This window comes from Siphateles boraxobius, unplaced genomic scaffold (assembly GCF_051911475.1).
Source record: "Siphateles boraxobius isolate OS27281-9 unplaced genomic scaffold, OSU_SipBor_1 12, whole genome shotgun sequence".
NCBI lineage: Eukaryota > Metazoa > Chordata > Actinopteri > Cypriniformes > Leuciscidae > Siphateles > Siphateles boraxobius.
The window spans coordinates 33284883-33305000 of record NW_027508722.1 but is presented as its reverse complement, the minus strand read 5'-3'; the positions used below and the strand labels follow the sequence as shown (position 1 = coordinate 33305000).

The 20118-nt window shown below is 36.4% G+C and overlaps 2 protein-coding genes across 3 annotated transcripts in view; both read right to left on the bottom strand.

The window, feature by feature from the left end:
* Window positions 1–17207, bottom strand: part of kcnh2b (potassium voltage-gated channel, subfamily H (eag-related), member 2b) — a 239100-nt gene extending 221893 nt beyond the window's left edge. For both annotated transcript variants that reach the window (XM_077218949.1, XM_077218956.1), the window contains exon 1: window positions 16267–17207. In XM_077218949.1, the coding sequence (XP_077075064.1) occupies window positions 16267–16342 (76 nt within the window). In that variant the 5' untranslated portion in view covers window positions 16343–17207. The remainder of the gene's footprint in view (window positions 1–16266) is intronic.
* A 452-nt stretch (window positions 17208–17659) lies between these two features.
* Window positions 17660–20118, bottom strand: part of LOC143726036 (SCO-spondin-like) — a 28734-nt gene continuing 26275 nt past the window's right edge. Inside the window, exon 17 of the mRNA XM_077219024.1 lies at window positions 17660–18201. Within this exon, the coding sequence (XP_077075139.1) occupies window positions 18179–18201 (23 nt within the window). The 3' untranslated portion in view covers window positions 17660–18178. The remainder of the gene's footprint in view (window positions 18202–20118) is intronic.

The following is a 20118-nucleotide window of genomic DNA, read 5'->3' as shown; positions in this document are numbered from 1 at the left end:
AAGTATGTAATCATGTAATATTGTATTTTGATATTATGTATTTAGTTGCATGTCAAGCTAGTTTCTTCAATTATAATGTGTTTAATGATGACGTTATAAGTGTGTGTATATTAAATATGCTTTTCCCGAAAAAGGAACTATAGAGAAAAGAGATTGTCAGATGCTTGTCTTCCGGGCTGAAATTACAGTCAGTAATGCATTAGTTCTGGACCGCAACCATAATCGCTTCATCTCAGAAGCCTACGAGTGTCATGCTTAACTGGAAACCTCCCATATTTGTAATTTCCATCCCATATTTGGGTTCGACACAAAACCGTCAGTGATAAATCTTGTTCAAGGACTCTAAGGAGAGCGGCTCGGCCCTGGACGCTCTGTTCAAACTCCACTCACCGTCTGTAATGGACTTTTGTTGTTAATGTGTCACTCGAATCCATTCGTCTCTACAAACTACAGTTACAGAGCAGCGTAATGATAACAGAGGTCATTTACATAAACAAGTCTTAAAGGTGTTTTAAAACGGTGCGATTAATTCTGAGTGTCAAAGCGGGTGAGAAGAGGTCATGAAAAACGACATTATTACCACTAGAAACATGTGAGGACTTCAGGGATTTGCAAGGAAATGGCAGTGGATGCAAGGCAACAGAATTGGGTTATAATTTCAGCTAAATTTAGATTTTAATCTTTAGTTCTGTGCATATGCAAGACTAATTACAAAACAGTATGCAAATTAATAATTGAAAGGCCAATATGGAAAAAAACGCATGAAAGAATATCAATTGCACTTACAGAATATAAATATGAATCACTTGGCCTATGGTTTGATTTTTATTTAACATTCAATCAATGTTTATTTAATATGAGTTTGTAAATAAAAATCTTACATTTCTTTGAAAATAAATGGTTTATAAATAAAATGCACCTAAAGCTGAAATTACAAACATTATTTAAAATTATCAGGCCAGTGTTTAGTATCTTTTATAGTTTGTATTAATATTTTTAATTAATCTTTAAATTTCCTGTTTCCATTTTAATTTTAGGTAATATTTGTTGTGTTTTTGTCCATTTTTATTAGATTTTTTTTTTAAATATGTCTATTTATTCATTTTTGTTTCAGTTTTAGTTTTAGTTATTTTAGTTCATCAAATTAAACTAAGAGAAAATTGGCAACTAGCTGCAATGAAGTAGATTTTTTAAGTATTTTATTTATTTCAGTTAGCGCTTATTTCAAGTAACAAAAAAAACTAAAAAAGTAGTCAATCATTTTATCCCTTAAAACTCAACTTTGATCATCAAAATGACATAGGCCTATTTAAACCTTTTTTCCTTTTTCCAAAATATCTTGAAATTAACTCGACACCCTTTCCTAATTTAGTATGTGCGGTTCTATGAATATGCAAATGAGCCCCGCCTCCACTCACTCACTCACTCAGAGATCCACTGGTTGACGATCACACGTTGATCTGATTGGTCACAAGGTAGTTTGTGACGTCAGAAACACCAGCGATTTCAAAGCGTGTTTTTGAGACTGTCTTTGGTTCACTGCAGTTTTAAGCAGAAAATACTCAGCAATGCTGTCGACTTATGAATTTACACATGCTTTGTGTTAAAGCATATTAAAAACACCACATAAACATATAAACAACAATAAAAGCTGGATTTTCACCTCAGGGAGACTTTAACTGTAATTACACTCGTTTGAGCTTAACTGCAAAGAATTGTGGAGAAAAAAAATTAATTTCAAAACAACACCGCCTTAAAAACACTAACAATTGAATGTGTTAGCATATGGCGCCATAAATGACACGTATATCTGTCTCTCGTGACGGGACATCTTTCAACTGCTGTATTGCTCTTGCAGGGCTGGCCGTTAGGTAATTAGCAAGAAAGCAGTGCATTATTGACGCACTCCGACACGTTCCTCCAGGCAACAGAGAAAACAATCACAACAGAAGCTGGTTCTGTTTCTGACGCCCTTTAGCAGCTGCTCAACACTGGGACACAACACACACACTGTCTCTGTCCTGCTCTCATTCCATTTGTCTCTCTGAAATTAGAACATTTACAGGTCATTAATATTTCTTATTTTATTCATAATTCTCAGAGACCATAACCTCACTAAACTCACAATTTCCACACTTAAGTCCTGGAGAAACATCAGCATTGCGGTTTCTCTTCCCCTCATAGACACATAAAAAAACTCAACATGTGCGGTTCATAAACTGTTCCACTCAATATATCCGGTAGATAAAAGGCAGAGGCAAGATAGACATTTCAAATGAGCCATTAGATGTCACATTACTGACAAATACATAAAGCGGACAAATTTCTCTCCATTTGCACATAATGCTGTAGATTTTATCCCAGCACTCAATCTGGAAAATAAATGTCTCTGCTACTGAGAGGAACCAGAACTGCTAGCCGAACGTTAAGCGTTTGAATTGCTAAACGTACACAATAGTGACTTGTTAAACTGTGCTCTTGGTTTGATGATGATAAATGACAATAATCAGCCTAATGGAGGATCAAAGACTGAAAATGGACTGTTGTAAAATAGAGGTTAATATGCACATTATGTAAATCATGCTATGAAAATGTAAATACATTTAAATTAATACTTATATAAATTAATGTACATTATGTCAAATATTAAATAAGTAGCCTATAAAAAAAATTAAGGATGCACCGAGAACATTTTGGCCGATACCGATAACCGATAATTCTTTATATTTGTGTCAGGTTGTGTGCAGGTTGCCGAAGACGAGGACACGAGAATAGCAGTATAGTTTGGTTTATTTACAAACTTAACTTTCTGCAACATACAGGAACAAAAGAACAAACCTCCAGGACTTCAGAAAACACAACCATACAAGGATGACGACCAACAAACAGAGGGAAAACACAAGGCTTAAAAGAACTGGGACTAATGGGATAATTAACTGAACACAGGTGAAGAAACTGAACACAAACGAGGAGCGGGAAAAACTAACAGGACTAAACCAAAATCACAAAGACAGGGGGAAACAAGATCACAGAACATAACTAAACACATAGAAAACGTGACAATTTGAAAGCCGATAATAGATATAGTGGCCACGTTGTTATATAATTCTTGAGAGCCTGATTACAAAAAAAAAAGTCTCATCATTAAAATCCGTGTCCCAAGCACACAATTATAATGATATTCTCATTATAATTTTATGTAGCCTATATGACAGACTTGTGTTCCACTTAACCATATTTTTCTTTGTTTAAGCGTTTCCAATCATATTTCAAACAATTCAAAACCATCATGTTGAACAGTGCGCATCTGAATTGTCTCAGCTGAAGGAAATAATCCATTATGTATCGGCTTTATTATATCTACCACATTTCTTTATTGGGCCGATAACGATAACTTTAAAAATGAACATACAGTGTATATCGACCGATACCGATATGATGGTTGATATATCATGCAGCCCTAAAAACAATAATATCTGTAGATGTCTATATTTAAAATCTAACATGTTTCTGCCAAAAACAAACAAAAGTGAGTAAGAAAAATGTAAAATGTGATGATAAATGTTGACACCATTAGCTATTAGTCATATACATCTATACAAAGTATAGCAAAGCAAAATAAAAAAGCAACTAGAGAGTTAGTTAATCACCCAAAAAATCCGAGAAGAATTTGTGGCAGAACAGCAGAAATGAGTGAGAACTATATTGAACTGATATGTACAGTATAACTGATATGACAGGGCTGACTAGTCCAGCGTAGGCGAAATACATTAAACTATTGGCTCCTCCAGCGTCTCTCCTCCCCTCAGTAGAGTCATGTCAACTGCATTTATCCTTTAAGTGCTTTTACATGATGGATGTTAGTGCCTTCAAAAGGGCGTCAGTTAAAGGCCAGAAGCAAGCACTCGAGTCTTGAGTAAATGACAGACGCTTCACGGGTCAGCGGGGAGGTTTTTAAAGGTGAGAGTTTATGTGTGGAATATAGAGGTGATATTTGCTCAGAGATGCTACTTTCACTGCCGCGGATAAAAGCGCTTCCTTTTCACTGAGGCCATATTTAAAGCTGCTGTATGTAACTTTTTCACTCTACTAAAGCATAAAAATACCATATTATGTTTGTATATATTGAGAAAACGATAAGTTCACATACTCGTTTCTCTGAAAAACACTTCTACAGCCAGTTATTTTACTTTGAAATTAGTTTCCAGGCTGGAAGTTTGTTTTTGTTCTGGTCTGTGTAGTATTACGTTGCCAATTTTCAATGTCCATTGCGCTCGTTCCTGTCGCGTGTGCTCAAAATAGCAACTCGTGTGAGCGTCGAGTCTGAGGAGGCGGGAGAAACGACGATCTCCGATATTTTGAATTGGACTGCAGTACCTATTTCGACCACTACTTGTAATTCTTACAGACTGCACCTTTAACATTTCTGTTACTTTTAGATGCTGTTTTTTTCTAATGAGAGTTTAAGCCTGCAGGTAACTAAAAATGCTGGAGACTATTAATATTAAATATTAGGTATATTAGGGATGCACCGATATGAACATTTTGGCCGATACTGATAATCGATAATTCTTTATATTTAAAAGCCCAATATATGTATAGATGTATGCTGGAGACTCTACTACAATTTTTTTGTAAATATTAGGGATCCACCGATATGAACATTTTGGCCGATACTGATAATCGGTAATTCTTTGTATTTAAAAGCTGATAACAGATATATTGGCCGATAAACCTTAATCCAAGTTTTTATATAATTTTTTATATATTTTCTGAGAGTCTGCTTACAAAGGCCTTACCATTAAAAGCTGTGTCTCAAGTACACAGTTATAATAATGTTCTCATTATGATTTTATGTAGCCGATATGACAAAATATTTTGCATTGAACTGTATTTTCCTTTTTTGAAGTGATTTCAATCATATTTTAAGCAATTCAAAACCATCATGGTGAACAGTGCCCATCTGAAGTGTCTAAGCTGAAGGGAATAATCCATTATTAATCGGCTTTACTGTATCGGCCAAATTTTCTAATCAGGACATCAAAATTAACATATATCGGCCGATACCGATATGGTGACCGTGCATCCCGAGTAAATATTTTCAGGTGAATTGTTCATTGTTCAGCCAATTGTTCAATCTCAACTGTGGTTTTAATTGTTCGTATATCTAATCTTGATCTCCAAACAAAATCATCATCATCAGGCCAATCCAGCAGGAGTTCGGGTTCGTCCTGAGTAACAGAAGAAGACAGAACTGAAGATAGGATGAACTTATGAAGAAACCACAGAAGAATAGAATCAGTTCTACCAATACACTCTTAATCTAGAGATTAGAAAGTGGGATTCTCATGTCTGGTTGTCTGACATTAGCAGGCTTCAGACGGTGTACATCAGAGAAACAGCCACAGGCGCTCTGAAGTAGGGATGGGTCGCGATCTTCGAATAGTCGAATAGTCCAACTGCGTTCGAAATTCGACCATAAAATTACTTTTTCGAATATCGTTATATTTTCGCGCAATTTCAATATGTCAGAATTGACGGCGCGCCAACTGTCACAGATCGCCCAGCAGGGTATTTTTCTGTCGAGGACACAAGGTGTCACTAACATGAATGAAACCCCCTACTGCATGATAGGATACCAGTGTTTTATATAGTGTAAACAAACAACAGAAGAAGAGCACCGTGACCGTTAACTCTGCGCACAACAGAGGTGGGTAGTAACCTTTTACTGTCTATGGTAGTAACCGTCTACAAAGTAGGCTACATTTACTTCCTTACGTTGGGGCGACGTTCCTCTCGTTACTTTATTTTAATGCAATACATGCTGTTAAATAAATAGTTTATTCCAAGCGCGCTGCATCTTTTTTATGGGTATGAGCGATGCTCAATTCACAAATGAATCACTCTTTTGAGTCGATTCTGTTCAAAGACTTCATCAAACAGATTTGTCTAAATCGGTTCGCGAATCAGTTTGAATGATCTATTCAGTTCCTCACGCACTGAATCCTCTGAAGCGCTTTCAATTCACACTCGGAGTCGTAACAGGAAGATTTAAGAACATCAAGAGCGTTGGATGAAGTGGCCGTGGATCTACAGTCTAGTCTAGTGAAAGCAAATCTGCAAATGCATCATATTTTTGCCAGCGATGAAGATCTAGTTGAACATCTTCGTATGATGTCTGTGAATGAATGATTCCACAGGACGATACATTCGAGTTCATTTCATTCTGGTAATACATTATACAACCAAACAGATTATTACGCGACGATAGCACTGCTACAAGTATGATGACATTATCCGTTTTTTGAACATGTTAATTTAATGGCTACATTAAATAAGCTACCATTGTCCACAGTTTATGAAATGAACACCCGCCATCCTGCGGTAATGTGTGTGTATTGCGCAGTGGCATCACACGAATAGTTTTGATTGAAACTTATTTGTTTAAAAAGTTGGCTATTGCAGTAACAAGGCAGGTCCGCATAAAATCATTATGACATATGACATTATTTTTTTATCTAACGAGCATCTGGTTTGGCGATGCAAAAACGGACTGTCGTGCTTATTGTTTTTTTTTCTATGTTAACTACCGTATTTTCCGGACTATAAGTCGCTCCGGAATATAAGTCGCATCAGCCCAAAAATGCGTCATGACGAGGAAAAAAACATATATAAGTCGCACTGGACTATAAGTCGCATTTATTTCGAAATTTATTTAACAAAATCCAAGACCAAGAAAAAGTTATTTAAACAGACTTTAATTCATTAAAACAGAAGGCATTTAAGTTATTCAGCTACACACAATAGCACAAAGAACAACAGGCTGAATATGTGTCCGGTATGTTGTTAACGTAACACATCAACAGTTAGCTACACAATAGCATAAAGAACATACCTGAGAGGCTGAATAGGATCAAATAAAAATTAAAAAAACATAAGACGGCGAGTCCAACAGTTATCGGTAAAGCAATTTCACCAAGCTCCCGCGATCTTATTCCACATCACTGAAGAGAGATTTTTTCAGCGGTAAAACTAGCTGTAGTCTAGAGCGCATAGAGCGCTCTCTCGTGGCTTTAGACGGTAATGTCACCCCCAATTTCGGCAAATGATGCATTCACGTCATACCGCAAATACATCAAAAACTCGCAAATAATAATCTGGGGCCGTCAGCGATCCTGTGATGAGTAAATCATGGTAATTTTGATATATAAGTCGCACCTGACAATAAGTCGCAGGACCAGCCAAGGTATGAAAAAAAGTGTGACTTATAGTCCGGAAAATACGGTATGTTAAAAAACGACGAAAACATGTTACTTGTTAAACAGTAATAAACAGTTTGTTTGATGACAAATCGCTAAAGATGAAATTGGCCTCCCTTTCTGTCATTGTGAGTTTGTGGGGTTTTTTTGTTTTTTTGATTTTCGAACGATAATCGACTTTTGCTCCTCGATTTTTGAATGCCATTTTTGGTAGAAATTCACAAACCCCTACTCTGAAGATAGACAGAGTGGGCAGGAAAAGAGAAACTTTAACATAAGTGTGTGTGTGTGTGTGTGTGTGTGTGTGTGTGTGTGTGTGTGTGTGTGTGTGTGTGTGTGTGTGTGTGTGTGTGTGTGTGTGTGTGTGTGTGTGTGTGTGTGTGTGTGTGTGTGTGTGTGTGAGTTTGTGTATCAAACCTATACACAGAACGAACACTGCAACAAATATAAGATGCAACACAGAAGAAAGAGAGAGAGACTGACTGAGGGAAACCGAGGCGTTGAAAAAGAGAAAGGATGATTGATTCCGAGAAAACACCCTAATTAACATCTCCCGAGTTCTTTGCTGTCTCTTTATACAAGGTTTAAACTGATCTCTGAGTCGAGGGCTAATAAAAGCCAAAGCACAACCCGTCAAGACTTTAAAGGAACAGATCACTCAAAAACTCTGATGTCAGCTTGACTGACAGATTAAAATAGCTTTAAAAGCTTTCAAGTTTAAAGGTTATGGTTTCAAAGTTATACAAGCCTAACAAACAGACCGGTAAAGAGATGCTCTGGTGCTTTAAAGACCCCAAAACACTTTTTTATCTCTACATAGTTATGTATAACTATACAGTATAGCAAACTAGATAGATAGTAATTGTAAGATGATAGATAGATAGATAGATAGATGGATAGATAGATAGATAGATAGATAGATAGATAGATAGATAGATAGATAGATAGATAGATAGATAGATAGATAGATAGATAGATAGATAGATAAATATAAATTGTAAAATGATAGATAGATAGATAGATAGATAGATAGATAGATAATAATCAGATAGATAGATAGATAGATAGATAGATAGATAGATAGATAGATAGATAGATAGATAGATAGATAGATAGATAGATCTGATTATAATTTTTTCTCACGCGCGGTGGATCAGAGTCACTAACAGACACAGAGAAAGAAAGGAACATTTGAATGGAAGAAAGTGAACTCATCTTCTTCTTTTATCTGTGAGGAAGGAACAAGCCGTGTCTCCTGAGAAAACAGAACAATGCATTTAGCAGTGAGGAACAGCTGGAAGAAAACGGCAAAGAAAACAGCAAATCCTCTTTGTGTGGCTTTAACAAGGGGAGAGTGAATCCAGTTAATTGTGCGTGTGTGTCTTAAGTGTACGTGCTCTTTCTCCTGTCAGCTTGTCTTGTAGATGTGAGCAACACAAGAGACTGCTGTCAGACACAACACACTCACAAAAAACAGCCATATGTGCATATGTGCAAACTAGAGGTCGACCGATAGTGGATTTTACCGATACCAATAACTAGGTTTGGCCGTATTTTCCGATAACCGATTAATCAACCAATAGTTTTTAAAATAGATACTGGATAAAAAAATAAAAATAACACATAAAACTAAGGCTACGTTCACACTGCAGGCTGAAACGACCCAATTCCGATTTTTTTGCCCCTATGCGACCTGTATCTGATCTTTTCATGACAATCTAAACGCCACAGATCCGATCGTTTCAAATGCGACCCAGGCCGCTTGGGTATGTGGTCCAAATCCGATATGTATCCAATCTTTTGAAATGCGACTTCAATCTGAACGGCCAGGTCACATGTATCCGACCCGCACGTCATTGATATGCGACAAACGTCATAATTCTGCGTTGAAGTAGGCCGGAATGAGAAGATAAACAACAACTATGGCGGACGATGCTGAGATCAGTCAATGGAAGGGAAGCGAGGTTTCTGATTTAATTAATATTTGGGGGGACAGCTCTATTCAGGCCATGTTTAGCTACTTCCCCAAACAACAAGTGACGTCGTTGACCGTTGAGTACTCTTCTGCGCATGCGGGTCACTTCTGGGTCATTTCACGTTCACGTTCACACAGGAGATCACAAAAGGTTGCATTTAATTCAAAATGTGAACGGCCTTGCAAAAAAATCGGATTTTTTCATAAAATCGGAATTGAGCATTAACCCTCCGAGGTCGGCTATCGCGCCTCGCTTTTTTTCTTATCAAAAGAAACTCAAAATACTCTGTTGATTTTGATCTTACATATTAAGTGTTGTACATCTTTAGATCCTGATAAGTGTCTATTTTTTTTGTGGATACTCACAATAAAAATAAAGTGTTGTGCTTGTCGCCAAATAAAGAAAAAAAACATGATGCGCGTTCTGCCTTCTCTCTGTCAGTGAAGTCCATTCTGAAACGCGTCCGAAAATTAGCTGTAATTCTGCGAATACTTGTCATACAGGCACGAGTGTTTTTCCATAATGAAGCTTGAACTCTCTTCTTTTAAATTAATTAATATTTATAAAAAAACAAATATTCTCAGTTTATGTAATCTGTATGAAAAGAGAGAGATGTCAGTCTTTTTCTTTCCAGCTCATTATACCTGATTACGTGTGAATGTGCCACGCCCACGGAGAGCGCGCGGTATTCAAACGCAAATGATTTAAGGCAAGCCATGCAAACATGCCAACGCCCACCAGCTGGATTATAAAACACATCGTGTTTAGTCAGTATCTTACTACAGCTGTGTACACAGCGTATCCCTACGGTGTGAGGAATAATACTATCTAATAACCCTGGAAAATGTACCAGAAGTGCTGGTAGTTTCATGTCGAGGAGCAACGGATCCAGCTGATGTAGTAAGTCATTTATTCTTAAGTGCTTTGTTCTAATCGCGATATTGAATAGTGTCTGACTGTAAACCGCAAAAAGACTGTTAAATATGCGTGTCTGTGTGTAGGCTAAATGATGAATGAACGCCACAGGCACGTGTGCTTTGTTTACTACAGTTATACAGCGCGTGTCTGTGCCGTTCGTTCACTCTCGCACCTACATTAGTAAACGTTATGTTTACATGAACACATCCAAACTATATTGCTATAGCCTACTAAGATGAGTAAAAATAGACTGAAATATGTTGAAATAAAATGTCTGTATAAGCAACAAACTGCAAATTCACATGTATATGCTAATATATCATACACAATATGTTACAAATATTGTAACAAAGACTAAATATGAATGTTTAGACAAGATTTTGTGATTAGTTTTGGATAGATTATAAAGTTTTGACTGTAAAAAAAGACTACTGTCACATTAAATAGGTACGCTTTTGTTCACCAATTTCTGCTCATAGTTAAATATACTATAGTATGATGTTTTGTCAAAAATAAAGTAGGTATATTGAATTATCAACTAAGATGTTATTATAGTGTTTGTTCCAATATTCAAACTAATGAATCCTTACCTTTTTTAATACGTATGATGAAATGTATACTTTTTACAAAGAAATACACTTGAAATATTGTTAAAATTGTAATTTTATTTTGTAATTGTAACCTATTTGTAATTGGTTACAATTTCTAATTGTAAAATATGTATATATAGATAATTTCTTTTGTCCTTGCATTCTTTGGGACCCAGTGACACACCTGTGTGAAAGGCTAATTAATATGCAGCTCATTATGTATGTGGCACATTATCCGGCCTTTGTCTTCTCAGGTGTGAACACGCCTCCACGCATATTGCCTTTCCAAACAAAAGGTGTCTTATAAAATTTAAATCAATGTATTGTTTTTTGTAAATGATTAGGCAGGATGATTTTCAGATCATTTTGAAGCAAAAATTCTAGGCAACAACACCCATTAGTCAAAAGTCTTGTGGACACATATTTAGTATGTGTTTTGTGGCCTTATTTCAGACACTTTAAGTTTTAGTTTTTTCAATAACCATGCATAAACATTATTCTCTAAAAAATTCAAACATCTACATACATGTTGCTCACATCTAACGGTAGCCCCGTTTGTGCTATATAGAGTGAATTTACACCTTTGCCATTAACATGTTTATAAATAACTGAAAAAAGCACAAATGTCAGAGCATGTCAGAACACCTCAAGGACCCCAAAAACCCCTTAGACCTCAGAGGGTTAAACCCCTGCAGTGTGAACGAGGCCTAATGCAAATAGATGGTAACAATTGTGACATTAAATATTTGACATTAAGCATCTAGTCAACCAATTAATTACTTTATAATGATGTGGCAACATTTTAGTGTCAGTTAATCTATTTTTGCCGATTATATATGAATTAACTAAATTAATAACTTTGTTTACAACAAAAATGAACCATCACTGAACTATGATGATATTTTGTTCTAGAAACAATCTTTGTTGCATTGTTTTCCTGTTATTACTATAAAGCTGCTTTGAAACAATGTGTATTGTAAAAAGCGCTATATACTGTAAATAAAGGTGACTTGACTTGACATATGCAAAACAGAAAGCATGTTAATGTGTAAAACAAAGTTAAAGAGTAAGGTATAAATCACCAAACTCTTTCTAAACTGTCTTGACTTGTTTGGGACACGTCCTGCTCTGTAATTTTTCATTACAACATGTTTCTTTACCGCTCTGATGTGTAAATAATGCACACTAATATCAGTGCAGGAACATCTACTGCAGTACAGCAACATCTTTACATCAGACTAATGATTGATGTAGAGGGTTTGTGCATTAGAGAACATGATGAACAGAGGCTGAAAGAGAGAATGAGAAGACAAGGAAGAATGGACAACTGTATTATGGTGAAATTTAATCACACAACTCCTCTGACAGAACACCGATAAGACTGTGATCTCACCCGCTCTCCATTACAGAGAGAGAGAGAGAGAGAGAGAGAGAGAGAGACATAGCAACCACTCTGCATCCCAGAATACTGGCAGAAGTAGACCATGACAACTCAGCAGCGATGTGACAGAAAAGCAGGCGATGGAAAAACACAACTTTATATAGAAAACTATAAATACTCCACCCTAACGCTGAGCAAAGTTCAGTGCGGTGGAGAAATGCGCATCTCTAACTCTCCTCTGATGCTTCTGTCTCCTGAAGGCTTTACGTTACAGTAACATTACAATGAGATGAAAAGGAAGAACAGAAAAGCTGTTCATGAAAAGTTTGGTTTATAGAATGGTTCTGGATGGATAGATGGATGGATAGATAGATAGATAGATAGATAGATAGATAGATAGATAGATAGATAGATAGATAGATAGATAGATAGATAGATAGATAGATAGATAGATAGATAGATAGATAGATAGATAGAGATAGATAGATAGAGATAGATAGAGATAGATAGAGATAGATAGATAGAGATAGATAGAGATAGATAGATAGAGATAGATAGATAGATAGATAGATAGATAGATAGATAGATAGATAGATAGATAGACAGATAGATAGAGCAATATATATATAGATAGATAGATAGATAGATAGATAGATAGATAGATAGATAGATAGATAGATAGATAGATAGATAGATAGATAGATAGATAGATAGAAATTGTAAGATGATAGATAGATAGATAGATAGATAGATAGATAGATAGATAGATAGATAGATAGATAGATAGATAGATAGATAGATAGATAGATAGATAGAAATTGTAAGATGATAGATAGATAGATAGATAGATAGATAGATAGATAGAAATTGTAAGATGATAGATAGATAGATAGATAGATAGATAGATAGATAGATAGATAGATAGATAGATAGATAGATAGATAGATAGATAGATAGATAGATAGATAGATTTGCATTGGTCTCACGGCTCTACGGTTCATGTTTGCTATAAAGGGTATGCGTGTGACGTCACAGCGGTTACACACATACACACTGAGTGGCAGAAACACTGAGTGGCAGAAACACTGAGTGGTATCATTAGTTTTCAGCGTGAATGCCACGAAAAACACACAAAGCGCATCTAAAACGAGAAAGATCTTTGAGATCGACTGTAATACTAGATTTGACAAGAAATCTGAGGAATGTTTTTACAGACTGCCGAAAGCTACAGAACACAGAAGCAAATGGATCACTGTGATTCACAGAAAATCTGGATCCAGGCAGAGAAAGCTGGATTTGCAGTTATTATTTTGTGTCAATATGCTGAATTGATGGGTAAAATCATACCCTATATATTGTATTGTTATATATTGTAATGACAACTCATTAGTTAAATATTTATCGTATATTCTGCATAATTGGATGTTTTTGAAATAAACACTGACAATAAAACTACAAGTTTTAGGGCTGGACGATATGATGATATATATAAATGATATAAGTGATCACATGGATTTAGAGCTATATTGTATGTATGTGTTTCCCCGGCGTGGAAATCAGGCTCATATAAATGTCCGGAAACACAATTTCTGTCTGCATGTCAATATCCACGATCACTGGATCTTTGTTGAGTTATAAGAAACACTATATCGACCTTTAGTTTAAACTGATAATCATTTGTTTTACTCGCGTTTTCGCAGTTTCCTCTATTAAATCCAGTCACTCAGCAGCTCTTCTGCCTCTCAGTCCAGCTGAAGGAGTGTGTTCCTGCGGGAAGTGACGTCAATGCATAACCTCTTTTCAAGTCAAGTCACCTTTATTTAAAAAGTGGCATAACAGTTGTGGGACACATGCATGGGCATTTTATTTTTGGGTTATTGTTTTGTTGCAGCTAATGTTCTCATCTGACATCTCACATAATCCACTGAACACCGGAGAGAAAACACTTGTTCAGTTTTTAATATTCGGTTGAGATATCACAGCGAGAAGCACACGGTGTTCTTGTTGAACCGGTGAAACATCAAGGCTAGGAAAACAGATCCAAGCCATCTGGAGAAAAACACTGAAGGAGAAACACTGGCAACTTATGGTCAGCTGCAATGACCTGACGCATACTGAAAAACGCTCACTCGTACTCTTCAATATCTCCAAAGCACTTCTCAAACGCTTGCGATGGGTTTTGATAGAGAAGGTAATATATTATTTAAAGTGCCCGAGGGAGAGACGCGGCGTATTGAAAGAGGAAGGGTAGTGGGAAGGTTAAGATGGAAAGTGACTTCTGACCAGACTTGAATTATGGCTTAATTCAGAAGCCATTTCAAATGCTTTGGATTTTTATTATCAAGTAGCCTACTTCCTCATTAAATATTCAACTGCAAGACAATTATTATATGAGTAATAGTATGAAGCTCTGATATTCGGCCATTATTATTGAAATTGTAGGGTGATGAAATTTTTTTTTTAATAACGGATCAATCATGTATGTGTTTAAGTCCCCTTTTAGTCAGTCGTTTTATCCCTTAAAAATCATCTTTGATCACCAAAATGACATATTTAAATGTTTTTTCCTTGAAAAAAATGTCTTCATGCCTTAAAATAGCTCGAATGTAACTCAACACCCTTGCCTCATTTATTATATGGGTTCTATGAATATGCAAATGAGCCCCGCCTCCACTCACTCAGCTCAGAGATCCACTCGTTGATCTGATTGGTTACAAGGTAGTTTGTGACGTCAGAAATACCAAAATACTCAGCAATGGTGTTGACATGAATTTATACATGGTTTGTGTATTAAAAACACCACATAGACATAAACAACATTAAAAGCTTGATTTACCCCACAGGGGGACTTGAACACCTATACAATATTAATAATTCATTAGTAAAATATGGACTGACATATTATACCCCAATATTATTCACACGGACATCTAACTATAGACAGTATTCATTATCAAAACAGTCTAAATTTCTGAGGGAATCAATGGAAGGCGATCAGCTGATGCACTGAAGAAACCTTTGGATTTCCATAGGGATAAACATCCCATTATTCCTCACTGGAGCCAAAACATCAATGCGCAATCTTACAAAATGCTCATTTTTTGCAGCATTACTCCCTGGTGTCACCTTAACCATTTCCCAACACAAACACATCACAAGCTGCTTCAGAAAACAAACCAATTCCAGTCTGAGACAGATGGAGATGAAGACTGATTGGCTCTTTGAAAGCCAGTAAGATTTTTAAGGATGATTGAGTAAGAAGATCCACATCTGAGACTTGAATCTCCACACCTGTCAGACCAGCGAATGCATCATGAAAACTGGGGCAATTCAAAGTTTTAGGACTCAAAATCACATGCAAGGTTAAACCCACAAAACAGTTTAGATGCATTTACCTGATCAGACCTAAAGCAACATGTCGACTACATGTGACTCACGAATGATTTCTGGATAGTCATAACTAAAAAGCTCTAATATCACCTGAAAGAAATCATAAAGTTGATTGACTGGGACTATATATAGGCCTATATTATGAACAGAACCACCACACGTTAAAATAAAGGATGATGAACTCTTCAGCCTAGCTCTCCAGTTTACAACATATGATCAGTAACTATAACATCATAAATTCGTATGTACCTCTTCTCAGCGACAGTGTCTTTATTGGATAATGCACAATAATTACAATTTTAACATCCAAAAAACTGAAGGCTGCTCAAAATATGTCGTTTGTAGTCTTATGTCAGTGTTGTTATTTGATACACCTGTTTCATTAGCAACCCTTATAAAAAGGTCCTGTGGTGACACCATGTTTGATGTGGTACAACATGTCTTCCATATATTAATTTACTACTATAGTATTCACATGGTTCTCAGAGGTTTTTGCTAGGAAATCGAAATGTAAAGAGTATTTGTCACATTTAGGTGCCATTTTCTATCTGATCTCAAAGTTAAAACTGCTTTCATTGGAGAAATCGAATGTACTCAATTAGATTCAGCTATAGTATCTCTGACAGGAATAAAAAGTTACCTCAAAAACATGGTAACGTTACATGTCCAAAAAACATGGTATTCCCTGAGTGGAAAAAACACACAATACAAGTAACGTTAAAATAACTTACTGAAAATAAACTCGAACTTACTTTGACTCTCGAATTTCCTGATGATCGTGTCGAGGAAAGTGTTTTGAGGCGCGACGTGCCCTCGTCGTACCGGCATCCTCGCGCGCTCAGTCCAGCGAGTGTCACGAGCTCAAGCTGACCTTCCCGCCACGCTCTGCGCGCCCTGGGCACGCGCGGGTCCACACGGCGACGAGCGAGCTTCTCGCGCTCTGGGAAACTTCATCAGCTCGAGCGAGCCCTCAGCAGAACAACACGCGATATACTTATCCAAAACAACAGTTTCCAGTTCCCGAAAACTGTTTACGTCACGTAATCCCTTAAAAATGATGAAAGTATCGCTAGACTAATTTACCTCGTGACATGTTGGACGCTGAACTCTGTGTGACTGGAACGCGCTCGCGAGGTACCCTATTTTTACCATAGTCACGTCCTTGGGTATCCTTTTGACCAATTAAAGCGCTCTTCTGAGTTTTCATACGTCAAAAACTAAATGTAATAATAAAAGAGATTTCTTCATCTTTCTTAGAAGAAAAGAGATGCGATTCATTTGACGCGTGTCTCTCGCGCGCTCCTCCCGTTTCGATGGTGACCAACGACAACAACGAGCTCGTAAAGCTGGATGCCAGCGTCTGTTTAACTACAATACAAACACAACTAAACTTAAATAATTACTTATTACTAGTATAGAATATATATTGCTGTGTTTAGTTCATTTCATTCCGTTGTCATTTGTCTCCTTTCGCAGGTGTCGAACCCTTGATGTCGTCATCTCCAGGGCTCTTGTGGAAAAGGCATAGAAATCACGGGTTTCAATTGAAAGGTAAATTGGGATACTTCACGATTATCCCAACAAGGATCCCGAACGATCACCGAAAGCTCCATGCGAGATCCTATAACTCGTCTGACAGTTGCGCGCGCGAGCGAGCTTTCAACGCGCTTTGTTTTCCACCTTCGGCGACGTCGCGCTGTCAGACTGTACATACGTCATCGTCGGTGCACACGTCGCGGGCGTGGGGTTTCCCTGCGCCGTCACGCGCGTGCAGACAAAAGACACTCCTCGTGGACTAAAACACCAATATTATGCATAGCCTATATGCGGAGGTTTTTAGTGCAACAACGACATTGCAACTTCTTACTTATTAGCCTTAGAGAGCAAAATAAGTGGAGTTTGATATCCTCAGCAAAATCCCTGTGGAATCAGGGCTTTTCAAGCTGGCGCGGCGCTTTTGTTCATATTTATCCAGACTGTCTTTGAAGCATCTCAGCCTCCTCCTCCCCATCAATCCCTTTCATTCACTATCCGTATACGTGACACACTTTCACAAGGTGGGAATGGAATAAAATAAATGCATGTGTGCTGTGGTGCATCTTTATCCTCAATAAACTACCACACTAGTAAATAAGCCCAGTATTACCAAAAAGGATCGTTTAATTGTGCATTTTCTTAATCATTTTGAATTGCATAATAATGAGGAAAACAGTTTAAACTCATAATCATAAAATTTCAGTGGTTGAGACTATAAATTTAACAACAGGCTTTAGATCGTACATTTAGAAATAAATATATTTGATTTAAGAAGTTATATATGAAATAAGGTTTTATATATCAAACCACAGACCTCAGTGCAATAATCTATCTATTTAAGTAAAATCGTCTGTTCTTCCTTTAAAATACAAATAATTTGCTACAAACATTTATCAAAGAAATCAGTTTGCAATAATAATAATTAATGTCTTTATAATCAACATAAGCTAGATTCATTAAAATACAAAATATCAAAGGCTGAAAAAGTTATAAATCCAAACATAATTTAAAGGCTGTACAGATTGTAGAGCTTTAGGAAGTATTAAATAGAGAAGATTCAGTCATTTAATGACAAGCTAGATAAAGAAGACTGGATGAATATGAGGACGAAGCATTTCTCTCCATTCATCAGCGTCTCGACAGGTCTCCACCTGCGGAAAGAGGAAAACTAGATGAATTCGACAGCTTTTGGAAATATTTTATCATGCATTCTTGATACGTACCATTCTAAAAGTTCACTGTAATGAGCGGGTACACAAGAAAATATCATTAAATATGCATTTAGTCTCAGACACACTGCAAAAAGCAATGTTCTTCCTTCATTTCTGTATTGTTTTCCAGTAAAATATCTAAACATGATGCATTTATTTGAGATGCAAAGCATTAGATAATTAATAACTTCAAACTTCCCTTTAATTTATTTTCTGATGGCAGATTTCTTGTTTTTAACGCACAAACTCACTTGATTTTTATACACTTTCACAAATAAATGTCATTTTGCATCTCAATTAAATGGATGTTTAGATGTTTGTATGCGAAAACAAGGCAAAAATACGCATGAAAATATACATCATCATATATTTAATCAATGCAACTGCAAAGAGTCGTTCAAACAAACAAGTAATCGGCTGCCTCCAAGAAGTTCTTAATGAAATTTTAATTATGAGGTGCATTAAAGTGTTAAAATGGACATGACGGTTTCATATCTTATTTTCTTATATCGTTTTCACTGCTCAACAAAGACAGGAAGCTTTTAGCGCTAATGCAACACAATAAAGAGAAAAGGAAGCTGGTATTGATGCTTTATGTGTATTATCATTCTTGCGGTGAATTATGGGAAATGTTGTGGTCTTCTAAACTTGTGTAAATAAGTGTTCTAGGAAGCTTTATAGCCGTTTATAGCAAGAGTACACAAATGCATTCAAACTCAATTGAACAACATTCACAATGACAATTTAATTGATCGATATTCAGGCACACCCTCAAATAAAATCCACAGTTTCACGTTCATTTGAGCTCGTCACGTAAATCCAGTCATTCTGACATGCCTTGAAAGCACAAGTCAGGCAGACAATCTCTTCAGTGCAAACATTTTTTAATTTAAGGCATTTTTAGAACAAATCTTGCAGCATTGTTTACAAAGCTCACAAGCGTATCAGTAAATATCAATCTGCATGAAGTGGCTCCATGATGGCGTAGGATAAAAAATGCGACCCCTTTAAGTGAAGTCCCACAGATTCAATTAGCTAATGAGATCAATCGCATTGATGAATGACTAAACACTGACAAGAACAAGCCTAATGAGATCAGGCATGCTGGAAACGCAGCGTACATTACAATCAGGCTCGTTATAGCATGACAACATGATGCTTTGGTTATGATTTGTGGAAATACCACATGCCCTTCAGAGCTGATTGTTAAAAACTATGAATAATTTATATAGTCAATAAGAATGAAGTTCATGATAAATGTCTGTTAAAATTGTGTGTTTTTTTTTTTTTTTGGTTTGTTTTATTTGTAACACTTTAGTTTAGGGTCTAATTCTCATAATTAACTAGTTGCTTATTAGCTAGGATATTGGCTGTTTGTTACTTATAAAGCACATATTAATGCATGACCATATTCTACATCCCTTAATTTTCCCCAATACCTAAACTTAACAACTACCTTGCTAACTATTAATTAGCAGTAATTAGGAGTTTATTGAGGCAATAGTTGTAGTTAGTGGAATTGGACCATTTTTTGAAGATTAATTAAATGCTGTGTGTGTTTCCCCCACTGAAATAAATGATTTATTAAAGCTTTTAATGTTGTTTATATGTCTATGTGGTGTTTTTAATCTGCTTTTACAGAAAGCATGTGTAAATTCATAAGTCGACAGCATTGCTGAGTATTTTCTCCTTAAAACTGCAGTGAACCAAAGACAGTCTCAAAAACACGCTTTGAAATCGCTGGTGTTTCTGACGTCACAAACTACCTAGTAGCCAATCAGATCCACGTGTGATAGTCAACGAGTGGATCTCTGAGTGAGTGAGTGAGTGGAGGCGGGGCTCATTTGCATATTCATA